The following is an 18213-nucleotide window of genomic DNA, read 5'->3' as shown; positions in this document are numbered from 1 at the left end:
GGTCAAAATGTAACAGTTTGTCTCAATGTCCTGCTCTTAAGAAAAAGCCATGATTGTATTCTGACCAATCCTTGGGTGAGGTCCCAAAATTGGTTATAATCCTAGATGGGTACCCTCAAATTGTTATGCTTCTGGGTGAAGAGGGATGAACTGGCTTCTCTTCTTTATCTAACCCCCTTGGTTGGTCGCAAAATTATCACTTTCCTTATGGATACCGTTTCCCAGTACAATTATAAGGAGTCAATTTAACCAGACTTTCTTGAGTTAAAGAACATGTTTATTACTTAAAATGTGAGAAGGAAATAATAAAATGTAACATACATACATGCGAATTAGAAGTGAGAAGTGAGTCCAAAAATAAAAATTTTAAAAATGTATAAGAATCCGTGTTTGACTTGTCCATGAGGAATAGATGGTGAAATGATGTGGCTGTTAAGTTGGGTGACTCCAGTAGTGCTGAATTCAGCTGTTTAGCAGTTGATTTGGAGATTCCTGGTTCTGCAGGTTAGCTGAAAGGAATTGTCCTGCTTCCGTTCCAACTGTGGCTTTTCTGACTCACTTCCAATAATTAGAGAGCAAGAGCAACTTTACCTGCCAGTGCAGGGATTCCTAGTGAATGTTCCCCAGTTGTGATCTTCACAGCACATACTAACACAGTAGATCTAGAATACCAGACTGGCATACAGTGACCAGTTGCAAATGCATGTCAAAATACTGTCTCTCAGGAGATTAAATTTCATTGCGTTTGATTAGATGCCTTAATAAGAAAGATAAGTGATATGGTGGCGTTGTAAATAGAAGGACTTGGCTCAATAGAGCTCCACTGTCCTTTTATCATTCCATATCATTTCCTTGTGAATAATGTATGAAATCATTGTTTATACCTTTGCCTAATTTTAGTTTATGTAGCCAACTGCATGAGCTATTCCCTTTCTCATTTAAATTAGAAGAAAAAAATCAGTAGATAGAATAACTCTAGTGTTTAGCTAGTGATGGTTTATTTCTTAAATGATTTTCTGCACTAACTGAGATTCATTTTCACTTGCAGGCCACTGGTGAGCCATATGAACAATATGCCAAGATGATATTCATGGAACTGAATGATGCCTGGTCAGAGTTTGAAAGTCAAGGTCAAAAGCCTCTGTACTAATTTAATGCAAGCTACTTGCCTGTGTTTCCAGTTGACTCTCTGTACCTGTGCTGAATGATTTTTTTTGCTTTAAATGTTGATGTACATTGCTTTCCTTTGGTAAATCTGTATTCAGGCATTTACTGCATTAATTATTTAGATGCCACTCTCCTGTAATGAGCTATTGTTTTAATGACCTGTTATCCTTTCACATGAGGTTTTGTAAAGAATGTATTGAAAACAGAAATGCAAACATGGGAATATCGTTTGAGATAAAGGTGACATTTGACTCTTTCCTTGCGATCTCGATTTTTGTTTGCAATGTAATATGTAGCATACTGCCTAAATCTTATCTCCATGCACACCTTTTCACTTTGCTCTGGAATATGTTGCTTGTGATTTCAAATTTATCACATTACAGTTGTACATGTGTATTTTTTTCCATTTGAAATCTGTATAATAGTGTAGTTGAGGCTGTTACTAATTGCTGGACAATGTAACATCGCTTGGTCTGTAATAAGAGAACACATTTCTGATGAGCATTCCAAAATCGTATCTAGAATTGTCTTCTCCTGATAATATTGATCAGTATTACTCACTAACAACCTCAGTCAGCATCTGGCTTCAGGGCCACTCGGGATTGTTGCAATAAGCTCCATTGTGAATCAAGATGGTGTGGCTCTGTTTCCCACAAATTGAGCTCCGGCTATTGATAATGCCATTGTGAACAGTTGCCAAGTAGAGGTCATGTGCAGCCTCACAGAAACAAGACCAATAATTCTACTTACCATATGTTTCACCTGCTGCACAGAAGCTGAAGTAACCAAGAACACTCCATTGGTTTCTTTTGCTGAAGTGAAGGAAAGGAATTTAGCATTGATCCTCTGGAAGACAAACAGGCAGGCTGTGAATAAAGGCCAAAAGGCACAAACAACAGAGTCTTTGGAAGAGACAAATGGCACTGGACTGTATTATGAGCATTATTTGTACAGATGGAAAAAACATTTTCAGACAGCTTCCTGTATTTAATGGAAAATTTCAGATCTTAACTCTAGAGCATTATTCCAAATGTTTTGTTTAAAACATATACCATTTTGTTCATATGTACAATATGATTTCTTGGAATGTTCAATTTTTAAGATGCTTTATTATGCAGTCTGCGATATTGCAGGACAGTTAAACGATTTATTGTCCATTCACAACAGACTGTGAATCATGTCATCATTAATATTACAGAGTACAAGAGCTTTACAGTGTAATCTTTAGGTCTGCATTTTACAGTACAGGAAATGTCATGTTAACCTTGATCTATTACTTGAGTGTTCTTGTGGGGTAGAGTCGGTGGGGTCGGGAGACGAGGGAGGGTAGATGAGAGAAAATTGAGTTTGAGTTTATGACAAGTCTGTGTTTGCTACATCTGATGTCAAGTTATTTGAAATATGGCTATTCAGAAAATGTCTGTAATTTGTAGAATATTGTCTTCATTCCAAATTGTACATAACACTGGCTGTAATTGATATGAAATAAACATAAATGTGTATTGCGGAAAGTTAACTTTTATAGTTGTAACGCAGATCAAACTGCAACTGATTTCTGCTTTTCTCCAAACAATTATTGAGTAAATGTCCATTTACAAAATAACACCTTTGATCAAAATCCTTTAATTTGCTCGATGACACGTGTTGGGATACAGATATTCTAATGATTTCATGAACCTGAAGGCCTATCTCAAGAAATGCAACATATCACATCAATGGCTGGGAGACCCTTGCTCAGAAGAGACCTACTTGGAGGAACCTCCTGATTGAAGGGACACAATTCTTCAAGAACACCCAATGGCAAAAGGAGGTCCAGACAAGGAGCCTGAGAAAGGAATTCCGGCGATCTTCCAAGGACCGACCCCACCTCCAGGAAACTCCTGCCAAGTGAGTGATTGAAGATGCGACTCTAGGATAAGGCTCGTCAGCCACACAAGGACCCACATAACCCGTGACCAGTAACTTGGAGTTTCTTAGGTGGACAATCATACTTGTTAGCGATTACCAAAGAAAATTCCAGTGATTTCATAAACGTACACAATAGCCAGCTAAAGAACATCACACTAATCTGTATTTTAATTAATCAAGATTACCTTTCCTGATTTAACATAACATTCAACTACAAACACAAAGATGGTACCAAGCAATACTTTAAACTGAGGAATTAATTTGAAGTAGGAGTGATAAGCTCCCGCGTAGTACTTGGGACATCCTTCTCCCAATGGAAGGCTGTTGGGCTTCAGCTCACTGCAGTGCCTGACCTGCTATATTCTATAATGTCCCATTTTAAGTGGTCCTGTTAGTTGGGGCTAGTTAGTCACGCACTGTTGGTGCGAGGCATCAATGATGGATATTTGTCTGTTGTGTTATTCAACTATCCTAGGTGGTAAACATAGATGATGTTATCTCATTTGACCGAGATGATTGGAATGTAAAAGTCTCCTTTATCTGTGACTCTACGAATGCTTTGTGTGCCTTGATGATTCCAAATGTCTCTGCAGTCTTTGACCACTTTGTACAGTTTCAACAGAACATCGAACATACAGTGCAGAAAGAGGCTATTCGGCCCATCGAGTCTACACCGACCCACTTCCAACCTATCCCCGTAATCCAATAACCCCTCCCTAACCTTTTTTGGTCACTATGGGCAATTTATCATGGTCAATCCACCTAACCTGCACGTCTTTGGAATGTGGGAGGAAACCGGAGCACCCAGAGGAAACCCACGCAGACACTGGGAGAATGTGCCGACTCCGCACTGACAAGTCACCCAGCAGGGATCGAACCTGGGACCCTGGCGCTGTGAAGCCACAGTGCTATCCGCTTGTGCTACCGTGCTGCCCAATCCTGTACAATTTATCTCCTTTCCTTCTTTATTTGGTTTTGGAAACCAGAGGCTTCCTAGAAATTTCCCAAAGTTTCCTCAGTCATTTCTGTATATTGCTAAAACACCAAGTCACAGATTTCAAGCTGATGCGTGCCTAATTGTCACTACAGGTCCAATTTTGTATTCAATTAGGCCATGTACACACTTCTGGTGCAGATGCCATTTTGATGAGGGATTAACCCACATGCAGGTATGCAGAATAGGCAGATCTGGGTGCAATTTAACCACACCATGTTGCACCCGGCGTGAATCTAGGCATGCCATGCCAGTTAAATTGCAGGAAAGGTCAAAATCAAAATTTGCGCCAGTTGCGAATCAGTTTATCAAACCGGCTCCCTCCCAATGGCGAATTCCGGATCAGGGCCAGATGTGAAGTGCATAGTTACCAATTAGCACCAATTTCCATCTCATTAGCGAGATTGAAGTAGAGACAGGCTCCCAGGAATTAACTGGCTCCCCAGCAGGAAATCACGTGGGTGTCGTTTAGTGCTCCATTTTAAAAGGTGAAGCTGGCGCTATGGCTGCTGAGGGGATCTGAGGAGGTGAGTAGCCATTTCCATTTTTTGGCATGCAGCTCAAGGGCACTGGAGCTGCTGCCCCTGGGCTGAAGGGGGTTGCTGAAGTGTTCCAGGTTGGGGGTCACCCTGGGCTTTGGTGGTGTGAGGGGCTTTCTGTCCATGAAGGTAGCTTCTGGTCTCTTTGACTCTGAGCAGCCTCCAGCTTCACAGCTGAAGGCTCTTGCGAATATAAAATGTGCCTTAGTTGTGAGAGCTATTCACAGTTTGAGGTTTGTGTTCGTTGCTTGATCCTGCTGGTGGCTGCAGATGCCTGGAGGCTGCTGTTGCTGTTCCCTTCCTTTCCTGTTGCTGGAAAGAAGGACAATTTTTCTAAGACACCTGAGTCCTGAAACACTGGGCTCGGGGGGGATGTATGATTCCAGAAGGCCATCCGGTTTGAAACCAGAAGACACTGCGGGACCTGGTGCGCGACATTGTTCCAAATGGACCCCCTGCTAATGCCATTGAAGAAATGCTTTTGCAGATTGCTGATACTTTTGTTGCTGGTGTGGTGAGTGCTGCATGTAACTGGCACGTCACCGGGGATAAACATGCCAGAAGTCAAGGAAGGATGTTCAACTGCACCCTGAGCGCCTGTGGAATATATGGATACCAGGATTTGGTACCGGTGAGATTGGGCCGTGTGGGAGGGCCTGCACAGCTGTGGCTCCGGGACGGAGAATAGCACTGATACATGGAACAAGTAACACATTGGAACAAGTAACACATTGATGAACAGATTATATCTGTGACAAAGTTCTGGACATGACAACACATTCTCTGGCTTATCCTCCATTTCTGTTGAGGAACCTGCGAGGGGTGATACTGTGTGGGTTTTTTTTTGTGTGAATATGAGCTGATATAGCTTTGCATTGGTACCAATTTGGAATGATGGCATTTCCTTATTGCTTAAAGGTCAGTGTGATACGTGGAATTTCACATAGTTGATTTTCAAATCTTTGTTACTGTTGACCATTTGATAAGCAAAATATTCTGAAGTGGTGCTGCAGATTGTGGTTGCTGCTTGAGATGCAACTGCTGCTGTTTCCTCCTTTTGCTGTAGCCTGGAGTAAGGAAAGGGAGGATGGGAAGATGATGCTGCCTGGCCTGGAGAAGTGGAAGGGGAGCTCTCTCTCTCTCTCTCTCTCTTCTGGTGTGCCCTGGATTGGTGCGACTTTCCACTGAGGAGTCTACTGCTGGGAGCTACTAGAGGGGGAGAGAGTCACATTGATCTGGATGCATGGTGTTTGCTGCTTGTTGCTGCTGCTGCGTATTTGTTTGCTGCTCCCTCTCTTTGCTTTTGTGGCCTGGAGTAAGGAACGGGAGGACAGTAAGATGACCTACCTTGGCTGAAGAAAGGGATCTCTTTCTCACTTCTGACATGCTCTGGATTGGTGCGATCTTCCATTGCTGGGAGTCTACTGCTGGGACCTTCAGGAGGGAGAGAGTCGGATTGATCCAAATGAGCAACTTGTTTAAGGTGTTGGGCAATCTGCAAAAGCATTTCTTCATGATTTTATTGAGAGTGTGGTGAGTGAGTGCTGCATGTCAACTAGCACGTCACTGCTGTCAGTGGGTCAGAATACAAGGCAGGAGAGTGATGAACACTCACTGTGAGGTAAGCTCTGATGTTGTTCAGTTTGTGCCAAAGTCTGACTCCTGTCTTTCTGCTGACAGCATGCTCACACCCATCCTCTGAACCGGGTCTGCAGCAGCGGTGTTTGATTTTTGGATTGTTGTGCCCGCAGAGTGGTGGGGGGAGCGGGGAACAATGGGGTGGGGGTGCAGGCAGGCGTGCTGTGAAGATTAACATGACAGACAGCCTTCACCAGTATGCGATTATTTAGTAGGGCACATTTAACATTTCCTTTGCCCCTAGCTACAGATTGTGACCACCGCCATCGCCCCCCCCCCCCGCCCCCCCCTCCCCTGGCCTCACCCCAGTGCCCACTTAGGATCCCTCAATCCTCTTGATCTTTTGTAGTCTACTGCTACATCTAGGTGTGTTCCCAGGATGCACATTAGAGGTGGAGGCGGCCTGCTGCTTTCCACGCCCTGTGGTCTTTGGTGCCCTTGGCAGATGTCCCATGGAGGGCCTGGAGCCAGAGGGCCCGGCTGACTTACCGGTGTCATAGGCGTCACCGTGCCATCCTATTGTGCCCACTACTATTTGAGATGCGCCGGGGGGGGGAGGCGAGGGAGAGAGGATTGGAGAAACTGGAGACCACCGTCATCTCCTTGATGGTGCCCTTGAGACCCTGGGGGCTCCATGGGGCAGAGAGGTTGCTGGAGTGAGTTCCAGGGACCTCTGCATCCCCCATTGTCTGTGTCAGCTCTGGGATAACCTTGTCCAGAGACCCAGCACCTGACTGGGACCCAGCTGAGACCTCCGGCTGCTTACTCCCTTCGATGTTCCTGCCTCCACCTGATGTGCATCCGATATTCTGTGCTGCTCACCAGATTGTGCCCCAGAAGCCTGTTCACTAATGTCGCCCACCGAGGTGTGTGGCTTTGCGTTGGTGGCAGGTGAGGGTGATAGCTCTGATGCTCTTATGCATTGCTGGTGGTCTCCTTTGAATTATCCTCTGAGGTGGTCTTTCGGGTGGCCGGGTGTGGTAAACCACTGTAATGTATAATATGTGTAATGTAGTAAATGGCCACTATTATGTGTAGTATGGTAAACCACTGTCGATGGCTCCGCCTTCCCTCGGGCCGGTATAAAGGTGGCTGGTCTGCAGGGTGCACCTGGGAAAGGCCTCTCGCCCCTTTGAGCGCCTCAGCATCGACTTGAAAGGGCCCCTCCCCTCCACTGACCGAAACGTGTACTTCCTCAATGTTGTTGACGAATACTCAAGATTCCCTTTTGCTATCCCCTGCTCTGACATGACCTCTGCCACCATCATCAAGGTCCTGCACAGTCTTTTCACCCTGTTTGGGTTCCCCACCTACATCCATAGCAATCGGGGTTCCTCCTTCATGAGCGACGAGTTGCGTCAGTTCCTGCTTAGCAAGGGCATCGCCTCCAGCAGGACGACCAGCTACAATCCCCGGGGCAACGGACAGGTGGAGAAGGAGAACGTGACGGTCTGGAAGGCCGTCCTCCTGGCCCTACGGTCTAGAAGTCTCCCGCTGGCAGGAGGTCCTCTCCGATGCGCTCCACTCCATCCGGTCGCTCCTGTGCACTGCCACCAACGAGACCCCTCACGAACGTATGTTTGCCTTCCCCAGGAAGTCTACCTCTGGGCTCTCGCTTCTGTCCTGGCTGACAGTCCCAGGGCCCAGCCTCCTCTGGAAGCATGTGAGGAGTCATAAATCGGATCCTCTCGTCGAGAAGGTCCTGCTCCTCCATACCAATCCACAATATGCCTACGTGGCACATCAGGACGAGCGAAAGGACACAGTCTCCCTTCGGGACTTGGCAGCTACAGGTTCCCCAGCGACCATCACCACCACCCCCGACCCAACACCATTCCCCCCCCACCTCTACCCACCTACCTCATGAACTGGCACCCGCAGGCCCACCGGCGACCACCACCCCCGCCCATACACCGTCCCTCCACCATCTCGACAACTGGGTGAAGAAGAGGACAACACGCTCCCGGATGCGCAGGTCTCAACACCGGTGCCCACACCATAGCCGGGACTGAGGCGATCACTTCACCCCCTCTGGACTCTTTTTAACAGTGGGCGAATGTGGTAAACCACTGTAATGTATAATACGTGTAATGTGGTATGTGGCCACTGTATTATGTGTAGTATGGTAAACCACTGCCGATGGCTCCGCCTCCCCTCGGGCCGGTATAAAGGTGACTGGTCTCCGCCTCTGATCCAGTTCGGGATCAGAGGCCAGGAGGCTTTCTCTTTAGTGTATTAAAGCCTCAGTTACGTTCACCACTTGTCGTGTGTTCATTGATGGCATATCACCGTGGCGGATGACGCTGGATGGCCTGGCCCCATCAAATGTGAGCCCGGACATATGGTCAGTGAGAGAGAAGGATCGTTTTGCTTGACAGGAACAACTTACTTGATACAAGTGATCTGGGTGAAGGAGCAATGGATCCTAACCTCTGGGGTGCAGGCCAACCTTACTGTCACTGCAGGTCAACTGCGCGATGCTCACCTTATAAGAGGAGCTGCCTTTAAGCCCTCCCTCACCACTAACTCCAGTCAAAACACAAGCATATGCTCCTCATTTTGGCAATGTGAACCTCGCTGCTGGCCCTCCAACCCATTCGGGGGAATGGGATAATCCATCGGCATAAACTGAACGCGTAGTGCATGCGTGATCGGTTATCCCATTCCCCTGAGGGGGTCGGAGGGGCAGCAGCAAGGTCACCAATACACCCTGGGAGGCAGTGGCAGCAACTGTCGGTTTTAGAAGCGTAACCAGGAGGACTGCCTGTGAATGTCCGCCCGGTAGCAGTTAACTGTTGATCAGCTGTAGGTGCCTGAATAGATACCAATTACTGTGTGCAGGAATTCGAATGAGCACTTGTGACTTGGGTGTGGCTCAAGAATATGTATAAACAATATCTGCTGACGCATATGGTGGTTGCATATAGAGAGCAAAAGTAGGGAATACCGTATTATACATCATCTAGACCTTAGATATGACAAAGCCGGTTGTGTGGTTGTAGTGCAATGTGAATACATAGAATCATAGAATTTACAGTGCAGAAGGAGGCCATTCGGCCCATCGAGTCTACACCGGCTCTTGGAAAGAGCAGCCTACTTAAACCCATGCCTTCAACCTATTCCAGTAACCCCACCTCACCTTTTTTGGACACTAAGGGCAATTTATCATGGCCAATCCACCTAACCTGCACATCTTTGGTCTGAGAGAGGAAACCGGAGCACCCGGAGGAAATGCACGCAGACACAGGGAGAACGTGCAGACTCCCCACAGACAGTGACCCAGCCGTGAATCGAACCTGGGACCCTGGAGCTGTGAATTAACTGTGCTAACCACAATGCTACCGTGCTGCCCCTACGTCTGCAATCCATGTATCTATCTGCCTCGGATCTGCAAAAACTGATGCATTCCAACAAAAAACGTATACTTACTACTTGTGAGGGTAAAAGACGAGTGGGAGGACAGCTGCAATATGGACCAGAGCACCTTGGGCGGCGGCGGGGGGGGGGGGGGTGCATTGGATCCATTGCATCAGAACTGTGACAGGAAGGAACAATGTCATATTAACCAGTGTCCTACCAGAGAAAGCGTGGTCCCAATACTATAATCCAGTAAGTGGATGGGGGAAGGTTTGGGCGAACAGGTCATGCAAATAATATGTTGAAAAGAAAGGGAAAACGGTGGAGCAGTTGGATATTGTGTTCAGACAAACTAGATAAAGGGAAAACTAAATGATGTGAAGTGATTAAACCAGGAGATAAAACAACAGAAAATCAGTAAGAAATATTGAAAAATAATATTGAGTTGAACCAATCAATTTATCAAGCCGAGGGACATGCCAGATAAAAAAAGCCATGGATGACAAAGCAGGTAAGAAACAACAAGAAATGAAAAGCATTCAAAAGTAGCACCGATCCTGGTGATGGGAAAGATCCAAAGAACAGCACATGGTAACAAAAGATATGGAAAGAAAGCGAGAAGAAATTTGCAAGGAATATCAAAATCGACACATCTCACGATTATATTAGCAAAAGGAGGTGGTCAGGAGTGGATGTGGTAGCAGTGACATTTTCAGTGAAATAAGGCATGCTGCATAATTACTTTGTCAGTATTTACGGAGGAAGAGGTCAGCAGTGAGAATGAGAAACAAGGGAATTACACACCTGTTAACATACTATCTGTTGTTGGAAAATTGCTCAAATTTATACTTAAGGATGAACACCTTTGAAATTTTAACTGAGCACAAGAGATCCAGCATGGATTCTTTAAAAGTAGGTTATGTCTGACATATCTGATTTAATGTTTTGAAGATGTTACTAAAGTAGCAGACAATGGAATGTCAATGGATAACATTTGATAAAGTCCCTTGTGAGAATGTCAATGGATCGCATTTGTTTAAAAGTCTTGTTAACTAGAAGTTGCAGCTGAAGGAATTGAAGGTAAATTATTGATCTTATTACGAAATTGTCTACTATAAAGAGACTTATAATCTCTATGCAGACTGAACATTTAAAGAGAAATTTTAACATCCGTTGATGAACTGAAAGAACTACACAAGAATTCACAAATTACTGTCAATTAAATTAAACAAAGCAAGCACTACCAGCTTAATACTTGAACCATAGAATTCCTACAGTGCTGAAGGGGGTCATTCGGCCCATCGAGTCTGCACCGACAGACTATTCGCTTCTTTTTAAAAAAATTCCACCCAAGAGTTCACTTTACAAGAATCTTGAGGGGTTATGCACTCCTGTCTCTGGGACGCAGGCAAGTATACCATAGCTCTCAAATTCACTTTGATTTCTCCTCTGTGTTCCAGATATTCTCTGTGGTATTAGATTTCAAAGGGTATAGTTGGGGCTAATAGAGAGATCACCATCAAATTCCTACAGTTCAGAAGGAGGCCATTCGTCCCATCAGGTTCAGACCGACCTTCTGAAAGAACACCCTACCTAGTCCCACTTCCCCGTCCTATCCCTATAACCCCACCTTCCCAATATACCTTTGGACATCTTTGGACTGTTGGAGGAAACCGGAGCACCCGAGGAAATCCACATAGACACTGGGAAAACGTGCAAACTCCACACACAGTCACCCAAGATCGGAATTGAACCTGGGTCCCCTGGCACTGTGAGGCAGCAGTGCTAACCACTTTGCTACTGTGCCACCCATGGTTAAGTGTCTCTCTAACTTTCCGACTGGGGACTTCTCAGCTCAAGCTTGGACTTCACAGCATTTGTGTTCAGTGATCTAAAAATCAGGAATACCTCTGGCTCCTAGTATCTTCTATGCTTCTTGTCCTGGCTTTGGACAGACACAGACTGCTTTTCCCCTGTTTGGTGTGTGCTCCCATAGCGAATTGCCATTCATCATTGGGGTTATTTCAGATTTCTTCCTTTAGTTCCAAACTAAGCACAACTTCCATCCTTTCTTCCCCTCTCAAAATCTGTCTTCATGCTGAGCGAAAGCTCCCACCCACATTCTGTGTGATGAAGAATAAAGTTAATTCTTTCTCTGCTAAAGGTACAGACCTGGCTAATGCCCATCTCTTTTGATCCCTTGGTCTTTGTAAACTGGAACTAAGACCAAAAGCCGGAACCGCATCTGTGATATTCCTGGATTTATAGGAAAGCCTGTAACTTAATCCCAAAAATGGCTTCCCTGACTCCATCGCTATGGCAATAAGAAACAGCTTACTGCTGTTTCCAAAAAGAAATGTTAATTTGTTATTCCTGACCATAAAAGCCTTTATCTTAGAAACAAAGAGACATATTTCAGCACAATTGTTTACGATGTCACGATGTGCGGCAACTGTGGATCCGCACAGCTAAAGCGGCAATGTCCAGCCAAAACGCGACAATGCCCAGCCAAAACTCGACAATGCCTCCGCTGTGGCAAGATGGACCACTACGCTGCCTGCTGTCAAGCAGCTCAACCTGCCAATACTCCGCAATTCCGCCAGCCTCACAGGGACGTGCAGGCCATTCAGCCTACATACACCGAGTCATACCCTGACGACGTACAGACCGGTGATACTAACGACCGGGAAGCCTTCTGCGTTGCGGTAGTACACAGAAATCGGATGTCCCCAAGAAGGACCCACCAGCTGATGCCAGTGCACAGCATTAATCCGGGCAATGAATGGTGTGCCACCCTAACGGTCAACCCGAATTCGTCGCCCACCTACTAGGCTGGACTTATGAGCCTGTTTGCACATTGGATTCACTGAATTGTTGTGCAACAATGTTAACGTGTTTCTCTTTTTGTCGTTCCAGGAGTTCTCTTTCGATATTTGATGGTTGCACTTGTTTTGTTAGTGGTACAACCTCGTTGCTCTGTTGCACCTGACACCTTCCTATGTATATAGTTTAGCCTCATGTACATGTTGTAAATATTGCACACACATACTCAGCCGCACTCAGTACATACCAATATTTATTACCATGTAGGTACATATTCTTGTGAAAAGGGGGGATGTCATGATATCCATATTAACATATCATGGTGCAATCACACACACACACTGATGGACAGGTCGACGGACCAATCAACACACACGCAACATCACAGCCAATCACCAGTGAGAGCACACCCACTAAAAAACAGGGAACACCACAGTTCCCGCTCATTCCACCAGGGGATAGCTCAGAGCACAGAGCTCACAGCGCGCCACTCAGACATACACCATGTGCTGAGTGCCTCTCTAAGATAGTGCTAAGGCTGAGTCCACAGGTTAACTGGTGAGGTACGAACCACAGCCAGAAGTTAACAATTGTTATTATACAGAATAATAAAACAGAGTTGTACCATCTACAACCGTGTTGGTTCGTTTGTATATCGGAACACCCAACACGACAGATGGTTCAACACTGCTTTATTGAACTTGCCGAGTAATGTACACAGTTCGCTGTGGGTTGACACTCTATTAATCTAAGCTTGCTGACCTTGGTCTGGCTTGCCCAGACTTGCTCTGTGCCATGTGTAGAAGATGCTGACTGTACATTGCACCCTGACTATTGCTACCGCTATCACCAGTACGAAGAGGCCGAGCCTGCCTGCCTCGTGTGTTTTATACTGGTAATGTCCCCTGTAGTGTCCTGCCTGGTGATTGGTTGTTCTGTATTCTGTGTGGTGATTGGTTCCTGTGTGTGTCCATCACAGCCTGTCTGTATCTCATTATGAAGATGAGTGCATATTATGACATACCTTTCTGGTCTTGCGGGCCCTAACGACACATCTAGGTGGATCGCCAGGCAGTAAATCAGGAGTGGAGGCGGCCTGCTGCGATTCCCGCCCCTGTGATCTGGGTCCCCTTTGGCGGCCATATTCTGGGGTGACTGGGCCTGGATGGACCCTGCTACTCTGGTGTCCCAGGTGGTGTGATGCCACCCTGTTCTGCCCCTGCCATCAGATACGCCCGGGAGAGTGGGGGGGGGGGGGGGGAGGGTGGAGTCCGAGGCACTGTGCTGTTCTCGCACCTCCCGTGCCGGAGTTACTGGCACGGGCACCATCACCTCCTCCTCCCTCGGGATGCCCAATGGCTCACGGGCTACTCTGTAGGGTGGTGGTGCAAGCGGTGCTAACTCCTGAGGCTGCCCCGCCACCTGACACTGCCTGTCCTGGAGGCCCGCTCCTGTCTCGGCCAGGGTCTCGATACTCATGGCCATGGAGCACAGGGAGTGATGGGGGTGGGGTTAGGTGGGGGGGCTGGGGGTGATGATGGTGATGGAGGGGGTGTGGGTGTGTGTGTGTGGGGGGTTGGTTGACGTGGCAGCACACTTGCCATGGGGAACCGCAACTCAGTGGGGTATCACTTTCTTGCCTTATGCCGACCTCCGCCTCGGTGACTGCCCTCTCTCCGGGCCCATCGACCAGGTCCAGTGCTGGCTGCTCTGTTGCGGTGAGGGAGCGCAGGTCCGGCGGTCCCCCTCCAGTCCTTTCCCTCTCCCGGCGATTGTGGGCCATGTTCTCCTTGGGGGGGGGGGGGGGGGGGGGGGGGGAGGGGTCAAACACGTTAGGCAGTCAGATGCATGCAGCACAGGGGGTGGGTAGCTGGTGGCCTTCATGGCCAGGGCACCCAGCCATGGTAGCTGGTATGGGTACTTGCAGGCGGTGCAGGGTCGGGTTCGGACACACTACGGATGGGGGTGTGGGGATGGGGTTACGGGTATGGGAACGGGGGTTAGTGCCAGGGCACAGTGCTGCCTACTCACCCTGGCCGTCCTGATGAAGTTGTACAGTTTCTTCCTGCACTGCTGGCCGGTGCTGGCGGTGTCGCCCAAGGTGCTCACAGCCTGTCCCACCTGCGCCCAGGCCACCCGGTGCCCGGTGGCGGTTGGCAACCTCCTTCCCACCCCAGGGTACAGGGTGGCCAGTAGCATCTTGAGTTCAGCATCAGTGAACAGTTGCTGCTCTTCATGCTGCCATCTTGTTTGCTGGGATGAGTGTGTGAGGAGAGTGGAGTGCCTATATGCGGCTGCAGCTTGTCAGCCTCTCGAGTGTCATCCTGACCCCAGCGAATCCGACACCGTTTTCCATTGGAATCGATCATGCTCCTTGTGGAGCCGGTGCCGGCCTAGCCTATTAACGGTTGATGAATTGCATCGGGAGTGGCACAAATTTTGCTGTCATACAAATCCAACGATTCTGTCCCGGCGTCTACATTTAACCGCTGAAACAGAGAAACCCATCTTCAGTTTTTCAAGTTATCTCTCGGGGTTTTGAGACACTCTCGCAAGTTTGTAACAATCTTTATTAATTGTTGCAAAATACCCAGGAACAAATTTTCCTGCCCAGAAAGATCTCAGCCAGTGAGAATGCAATTCTACTTTCAATAAATACAGTAAAATTGACTATGAAATCTTGTTAGCCCAAGCCTTAGGACATCTCCCAAAAAAACCCAATTTTGTTACAATTTCTGGAGAGACCATTAACATTTAAAAAGAAATTTGAATATCCAGTGATTTACTGAAAAAACAAAACCACAAAATTCCACTTTAAATAAATAAATTTTACCATAAAGAATCAAGTATAACAAACAGTACCAAATAAATGCTGTCGTTGGAAATTACTTTTACTTCACATCGAAAAGCAAATAAATGCTGTTGTTGGAAATTACTTTTACTTCACATCGAAAAGCGCAATAAAACACAACTGTGTAGGCTTTAGACTAAAATCCTCAACTAAACCTTGCTCAGAAAATTAGAAACCTTGTTTCAGTTAGCTCTAGTCTCTTGGTCATCAGTTCCACAGCCATTGGCAAATTCATTTCCACTGACTTCTGAACCCAGGGCTTCTGATCACTAACTTTGTTGCTTCCTGCTGCAAAAATCTGTTACCGCAATCCCACAGACCATCTCCCAAAATCCCAACCATAGCTGCTCCCAGGAGACTTCCGGTGGCGGTCATGGAGTGAGTGGGCGCACGTTTGGTGGCTCCTGCTTGAGGTGGAATTTTCTGGTCCTTCTCCACCCAATTTAGGGGCTGATTTCCAGCCGGGTTTTATCAGAAGTTTAGGTTGGAGATGGGGCCCTTGCTCATTGGGATCTATGATGAGTTGATGGTAAGGGGGGGAACTGCGCTCCCCCCCACTCCTCCCAATGTTATCGCAGGCTTCTATATCACTCATTTTAAAGAAGGGTAAAGATCGGGAGCAGTGTGGATCGTACTACCTGATTTCACTGTTTAATGTGGACGCAAGGTTGTTGGCGAAGTGTTGGCCTCGCAGATAGAGGATTGTGTGTCAGGGGTGATAGGAGAGGACCTAACGAGGCTCGTTCAGGCTTGGGCGAGGTTTGTAGATTGGGTTCGGCTGCTGTACAAGATCAGTTCAGAGTACTTTGAGCTACACCGGGGGCAAGACAAGGGTGCCCGGTCTCCCTACTACTTTTTGCCCTGGCGATAGAACCTTTGGCAATGGTGCTTAGGGCATCGAGGGGGTGGAGGGGGATTGAGCGGGGAGAGGTTGAGCACAGATGTGTGCAGATGACCTCCTTTTGTACATTTTGGACCAGGCTGGAGTATTGATAGGATCAAAGGGTTCCTGGGGGAGTTTGGCTGCTTTTCAGTCTACAAATTGAATATGGGGAAAAGTAAGGTGTTCCCAATTAATGCTAGGGGACAGGAGAAGAGGCTGGGGAATTAACAGGCAAACATAATGCACAATAAATGGCAGGTGCGACCAATGCACAATAAAGGGAAGAGATGACCCATATCGAGTCCATGGATTTCTCAACCACGCACCTAGCTATCAGTCAACACTGTGAATCAACCAATCTTGTTGGAAACTCTTTTTTCACCTTCAAAGATCTAACCTGGAAATTCTGTCCAAACGTTGCTCCAACGCAGATGACAGATGACAACAATGATGATCCACCACTCAGAGTTTCCATCTCTTCTCTGGAGATACCGTTGCCCTGGATTTCCAAGTACATACTCAACCACCAATCTACATGCACAACTTCAGCTTTTTTGGCCATACTGAGCAGAATGCTATTGCTCCACATTGTCCCACTAACCTTCTGCTGCCTTTAATGAAATCCTAGGATCTCTGTATACAAACATTTGAAGATGACAAGACAAATTGAATAGGCAGATAAGAAGGCATATGGGATCCTTGACTTCATTAATACAGCAATGGGGCTGGATTCTCCAGTCCCCCAGCCACGTGTTTCTTTGTGGTGCGCCATTCACTTGGGGTGGGATTCTCTTCTCCCGCTGCTTGTCAATGGGATTTCCCATTGATGTATTCCCACAGTGGCGGGAAACCTGTAGGCGGGGGGGGGGGGGGGGGTGTTGCTGGCTGGATCAGAGAATCCTAACGACTCGAGAATTCCGGCCAAAAGAGTACAAAAATATGTTAAATCTTTATAAAATACTGGTTAGGATTCAGCTATTGCAAATCCAGCCAATTCTGGTAAGGGAATAGAAGAGATGGTATCCGGGATGAGTTATGTGGGGAGACTGAAATAGTTCAGACTGTTTTCCTGAGAGCAGAGAAGATGTGTTGATAGATGTGTTCAAAATCATTGATGGTTTTGAATGAGTAAATTAAACTTTCCACAGTAAGAAGTCTTACAACACAAGGTTAAAGTCCAACAGGTTTGTTTGGAATCACTAGCTTTTGGAGCGCAGTTCTCTCATCAGGTGAAACTTTCCATGGTGGCAGAATTAAGAATGGGTAAATTTATTTTTGTTTCCAAACTTTTTCCCTTATTCTTTTATTAAGAGAAGGAAACTGGTTGCTCATTTTTCAAGTATGGAAAACATTAAAAAAAATTTGCTCACAAATTATTTGCTTTGGCCAAACATAAATTTGCATCCACCTCCTTTACTCTGGGAATGAAGGGCAGTGGATGGGGACTCTGATCCTCTGTAGGTCGGGCCGCCAATTGGTCAGAGGAAACAATCGAGAGGCTCTCCAGTCCTGGTGATTGGTCCAGCTGGCAGGCTGATCTTACAAATGATTGGTTGTCTGGCCGGAATGAGGTCATGGCAGTGCTGATTAGCTACAGACCCAGCAGGATGTCTCTGTCTATTGGCTGAGGGATCCGCGGAGCGCCTGCACTGATTGGCTGGAAGCCGGGACAGTCACTGCGCGTGGAAGGGCGGCGCCGCTGATTGGCTGATGCGCGATCGGTGCCGGAAGTGTTGAGAACAGAGTCGGAGCAGCGAGAAGATGGCGGGGGTTAAAGGTAAGATCGGGCTTCGCAGTTTGAGGGTAGCTCAGGGCGCTGTCAACAGTAGAGTCACCGCAGCTCCATGGTTGAATGGCGAGGTCTGGGCTTGGAAGAGGGCGTTCGTTCTCCCTGTGTCAGGGCCCCCCGGGGGGGGGGGCAACTTTGGTGGAGCTAATCTTGGGGCTGGTGCGGTAACTTGTTGGGGGAAACTAGGAGAGGAACATTTGGGTAGTAACTAAGGTGTGGGTAACTTGCGTGAGGGGGGGGGTGGAGGTGAGGGGGAAGGGAGTG

At 47.1% G+C, this 18213-nt stretch overlaps 2 protein-coding genes across 5 annotated transcripts in view; both read left to right on the top strand.

The window, feature by feature from the left end:
* The window catches only part of dnajc6 (DnaJ (Hsp40) homolog, subfamily C, member 6), a 197243-nt gene extending 194560 nt beyond the window's left edge, over positions 1-2683 (top strand). For all 4 annotated transcript variants that reach the window (XM_072511120.1, XM_072511121.1, XM_072511119.1 and 1 more), the window contains one exon: positions 1049-2683. In XM_072511120.1, coding sequence (XP_072367221.1) covers positions 1049-1150 — 102 coding nt within the window. In that variant the 3' untranslated portion in view covers positions 1151-2683. The remainder of the gene's footprint in view (positions 1-1048) is intronic.
* Positions 2684-17837: 15154 nt separating this feature from the next.
* The window catches only part of LOC140426400 (leptin receptor gene-related protein), a 33183-nt gene continuing 32807 nt past the window's right edge, over positions 17838-18213 (top strand). Inside the window, exon 1 of the mRNA XM_072511118.1 lies at positions 17838-17937. Coding sequence (XP_072367219.1) covers positions 17922-17937 — 16 coding nt within the window. The 5' untranslated portion in view covers positions 17838-17921. The remainder of the gene's footprint in view (positions 17938-18213) is intronic.

This window comes from Scyliorhinus torazame, chromosome 7, assembly GCF_047496885.1.
Source record: "Scyliorhinus torazame isolate Kashiwa2021f chromosome 7, sScyTor2.1, whole genome shotgun sequence".
NCBI lineage: Eukaryota > Metazoa > Chordata > Chondrichthyes > Carcharhiniformes > Scyliorhinidae > Scyliorhinus > Scyliorhinus torazame.
The sequence above is the reverse complement of the archived record's forward strand: the minus strand, read 5'-3'. Positions and strand labels throughout refer to the sequence as shown.